The sequence below is a fragment of the Gekko japonicus genome, unplaced genomic scaffold (assembly GCF_001447785.1).
Source record: "Gekko japonicus isolate JY-2015 unplaced genomic scaffold, Gekko_japonicus_V1.1 scaffold4623, whole genome shotgun sequence".
NCBI classification, from domain to species: domain Eukaryota; kingdom Metazoa; phylum Chordata; class Lepidosauria; order Squamata; family Gekkonidae; genus Gekko; species Gekko japonicus.
Genome location: NW_015161553.1, coordinates 67,249 through 71,950, shown reverse-complemented (window position 1 = coordinate 71,950; position 4,702 = coordinate 67,249). Strand labels below are relative to the sequence as shown.

Below are 4,702 nucleotides of genomic sequence, written 5' to 3'. Positions count from 1 at the left end.
GGGGGGGGGGTTTACTTTTTTACCACCATAGAGAACAATGGAGGGATAGGGGCAACCTGTTTGGGGGCCCGTAGAATTGGACCCCCTGGTCCAATGTTCTTCAGACATGGTTGGTATCTTGGGGAGAGGCTCCAGCAGCTACCCTGCGAGTTTGGAGCCTCTCCCTCAAGCCCCCTCCCCTCCAGCCCCCAGAATATACCCTATGTTTTCGCCATTGACTTCAATGGCCCATAGGATATAATGGGGCCGAATTGCTGCCGAAATTCGGCGGCAAGCCAATTCAGATCACAGAATCTGAATCGCCCTGCAGCAGCTCGAAAGGGGGCCGAATGGGCCATTTTCGGGGGTGCATTCGGTTCGGACGAACTGAATGCACATCCCTAAGTCCAGCATCCGGTCGCCCACAGGGGCCAGCCAATCACAACAGGGCACAGAAGCTGAGGCTTCCAATTTATAATCTCCCCTTGGGAGTCCGTCAGCCCCCGGGGATCGTTCTAGTCTTCGTGCCTCCAGAGGAAGAGACACTTTCTAGCCCTGTGGTTGCACATCCAAGAGCTTGAGTGCTCTTGGGAGAAGACTGGGTGCGTCAACCCTGGTGCTTGTCCTCTTTGCCACGTACGGATTTGTGGATGGGACCCTGTGAGAGGGGATATGGGGCAGTCCGAAGGGTGTGGGGATTATCGGGGTCAGCTCCAGAGCAGAGGGCGTTTCTCCCGAGCCTTCGATATGATTTCCTTCCAAGATGCAGTTAGGGAACTGAGTTCTGACTCAGCAAAACGTCAAGCTGGAATAAGGGTCGTTAGCAATATTCCCCCTAAGCTGTGGAGTCTTGTGAGCAAAAATTCTACTTTGTGAGCTACTGGCATTAAAGTTGTGAGCAAGTAATTTGGCCACTGTATAAATCAGTTTGCTCTGGAGCCATCCTTCCTGAGCGAAGACAAAAATGTGTGAGCTAGAGGCTAAAAAACTGTGAGCTAGCTCACACTAACTCAGCTTAGAGGGAACACTGGCGTTAGTCTTTAAGGTGACACCAGACTTCTGTTTGACTTCCCAAGGCATATTTGGCCTTCGGAGTTCCAGATGTAGCACTTCCTCCTCCACCTGCAATGCCTCTGGGGATGCTTTTGTATGTGGGCCTGAGCCGGCGGCTGCCAGGCACAGCAGGTTGCCCGGGGCGGGTGGGCCAGTGACAGGGGATGCCGGCCCAGGAGGAGAGGATGGTGGCTGGGAGGCCCAGAGCTAGAGACGCTCAGTGGGGGGAACGCAGACGAGAGATGTGAAGGCCCAAGAGGAAGAACGGGAAAATCTGGAAAGAAACCTTCCCCTTCCTCATTGTTCTTAGTGTGGCACGGAATGCGCAAGCTGAGCAGGACAGGGAGAGGACCGACGGCCCCCCTTTCTAATGCCAGGAGCAGTTGCAAAAGGGGTAGCCCATCAGTGTCCCCTCTAAGCCTCCAGCTCACAGATTTTTGTCTTAGCTCAGGCAGGACGGCTCCAGGCTGTGGCCGGTGCCCTCCGGCCTCCTCGCCCTCCTCCCAGAAGGGGGGGCCTCACGAGAGCCTTCCTCCTCCCCTCCCTCTCACCCCCGCCCCGCCGGGGGACAGGTTCGGCAGCAAGGAGGAGTACATGGCCTTCATGAACGAGTTCCTGGAGCTGGAGTGGGCGAGCATGCAGCAGTTCCTCTACGAGATCTCCAACCTGGACACGCTCACCAACAGCACCAGCTTCGAGGGCTACATCGACCTGGGCCGGGAGCTCTCCACACTCCACGCCCTGCTCTGGGAGGTCATGCAACAGCTCAGCAGTCAGCTATGGCTGCCATCCCATGCACCCAACACAAGGGAATAACTGCCACTAAAGCCAGGGAACCCTTTAAAAATTACAGTTTAACACTAAGCACATGAGTGGAAATGGTGTGTGTGGGGGGGGAGGGTTGGACTAGGTGGCCCCGGAGGAGGAGGACAGGCCCCTTCCGGCTCGGCTGTGACCCTGCGGATCCTTCCAGGAAGCCCTGATCAAGCTGGGCCCGCTGCCCCGCCTCCTCAACGACATCAGCCTCGCTCTCAGGAACCCGCACATCCAGCGGCAGCCCAGCCACCAGGGCGAGCGGCTGCAACCAAAGCCCGTCATCCTCCGCGGACCCTCGGCTGACATGCAGTCCTCCTACATGATGCGGGACCTCAACAGGTCAGGGGGCGGGCGGGGCGGGGGTGAGGGCGGGGAGGGGCCGGGCAGCAAAGAGGGCTCTTGGGAGGGGGGTCTCCATCAACGTCTGCTCTGTCCCAACAGCTCCGTGGACATGCAGCCCTACATGATGCGAGGCATGAACAGGTGAGTCCTGCGGTGCCTCCCCCACCCCGCACGGGCCCAGTAGTCCTACGGAGGGAGGGGAGGGCCCCCACCGCGCCTCCCCCTTCTTTGCCCTCCGTGTTGGGGTCTCCTGTGAATTTGGGTGGACAGGCAGGCGGGGGACGGGGGCTGGATCTCTCTCTGGGTGTGTGTGTGTGTGTGCCTCTGCTGGGCCTGGGAAAGAGAGCCCATTTGGTGCAGTGGTTAGGAGCGCTGGCTCTAATCTGGGAGAACAGGGTTTGATTCCCCACTTCTCCTCCACATGCAGCCGCTGGCGTGACCTTGGGTCGTTCACAAGTTCTCTCGAGCGGTTCTCCCAAGGGCAGCCCTTGAAAGAGCTGTCTCAGCCCCACCGACCTCGCAGGCAGTGTTCCCTCTAAGCTGAGTTAGTGTGAGCTAGCTCACAGGTTTTTAGCCTCCGGCTCACACATTTTTGTCTCAGCTCAGGAAGGACAGCTCCAGCGCAAATTAATTTATACAGTAGCGAAACTGCTCACTCACAACTTTAAAGCCAGTAGCTCACAAAATAATTTTTTTTTAAAAAATTAACTATTTTTTATTTTAAACAACAGAAAACATTCAAAACATTGAACAACATTGGAACTAGATACAGTTATACAGAAGCTTATATAAAATGCTAAGAGGTTTACATACGGTGAAATAGTTCGTAATACTTTTCTGGAACAATGAATTTAGAAGACTCGACATTAAACATAAACTCGAGACAGGGAAACCATTACAGATGAAGATTAGAGTTCATAGGGTAATGAATTGCATTAGCAAGTACATCAGAAATTTTATCCATAATATAGTAATCCCAAATTTTCAATCGCCAAGATGATAATAATAACGTTGGGGGATTTCCAACTACTGGCGATAACCACCTTGGCAGCCATCAGTAAGATCGAAATAAGGTGGCTCAAGTGGTTGAGACGCTGAACTGCAGGCTCGAGACCCGAGTGTGCCGCATGACGGAGTGAGCTCCCGTCTCTAGTTCCAGCTCCTGCCAACCTAGCAGTTCGAAAGCAAGAAATTGCAAGTAGATAAATAGGTATCACTTCGGTGGGAAGGTAACAGCGTTCCGTGCGCCTTGGTGTTTAGTCATGCTGGCCACATGACCACGGAATCGTCTTCGGACAGCGCTGGCTCTTCGGCTTTGAAACGGAGATGAGCCCCGCAACCCTAGAGTCAGACACGACTGGCTTTCGAGCAAGGGAACCTTTACCTTTCAGTGTAGGGATATGGGAATCGTTCGAGTAATCTGAAAGTATACGGTCAGGTTGCGTAGGAATCAAATGACCTGTGATATCTTTGATAGATAAAATTATTTTGGACCAGAACTGTTGAACATATGTACACATCTACCAAGAATGGATGAACGTCCCTTGTTCACCACAGGGTGACTCCACAGCTTAGAGGCAGCACTGCTCACAGAGGGGGTGCCTGTTGTGGGGAAGGGAAGGGAAGGGAAAGGAGTTTGTAAAAGCCGCTCTGAGACTCCTCTGGGTGGTGAAGGGCGAGGGTGTAGAATCCAATCTCTCCGTCTCTTCTCCTCCTCTGCCCCGCTTCCCTTTGTGACCCGGGGCCCTTCCCCCCCCCTCCCCCTCCCCGCCCCCCCCGCAGCTCCATGGATATGACCCGCTTGCCTTCGCCCACCAAGGAGAAGGGCTCCAAGGACATGTTCTTTGTGGCCCGCCCCCCGCTGGCCCGCTCCTCCCCGGCCTACTGCACCAGCAGCTCGGACATCACGGAGCCGGACCAGAAGGTGCTGAGCGTCAACAAGAGCGTCTCGATGCTGGACCTGCAGGACAGCCGGATGAACAGCATCTCCAACCTGCACAGCGTGGGCGACATGCTCAACAGCAGCCAGGCCTCCATCACGGCGGGCCTGGGGCTGCGGCCCAGCCGCCTCTCCCAGGGCAGCGGCTCCAGCATCGCGGCCGGCCTGCGCCTCAGCCAGATGGGCGTCACCACGGACGGCGGGGGCGGCCCCTCCTCCGCCCAGCAGCTCAGGATCCCCCTCTCCTTCCAGAACCCCCTCTTCCACATGGCCTCCGACGGGCCGGCCCACCCGCACCGGTCCCCGGAGGGCAACCCCGACGCCTTCGCCCCCTTCCACGGCTACAGCAAGAGCGAGGACCTCTCCTCCAGCAAGCACATCATCCACAGCCACAGCTACAGCGACGAGTTCACCCGCCAGAGCTCCGAGTTCACCAAGCGCCAGCTCTCCCTCCAGGAGAACCTCCAGAACATGCTCTCCCCCCCCCAGATCACCATCGGGCCCCAGCGCCAGGCCCCGCTGCCGCCCCCCCAGCAGCAGCCCCCGCAGCAGCCCTCCGCCCAGCGCGGCAAG

General features: G+C 56.8%; 1 protein-coding gene across 1 annotated transcript in view; it reads left to right on the top strand.

The window, feature by feature from the left end:
* LOC107125832 (ras/Rap GTPase-activating protein SynGAP-like) overlaps positions 1–4,702 on the top strand; it is a gene marked incomplete at its 5' end in the record, with an annotated part of 30,902 nt that overhangs the window by 3,143 nt on the left and 23,057 nt on the right. Inside the window, 4 exons of the mRNA XM_015429293.1 lie at positions 1,605–1,804; positions 2,004–2,187; positions 2,290–2,331; positions 3,973–4,697. Of these exons, the coding sequence (XP_015284779.1) occupies positions 1,605–1,804; positions 2,004–2,187; positions 2,290–2,331; positions 3,973–4,697 (1,151 nt within the window). The remainder of the gene's footprint in view (positions 1–1,604; positions 1,805–2,003; positions 2,188–2,289; positions 2,332–3,972; positions 4,698–4,702) is intronic.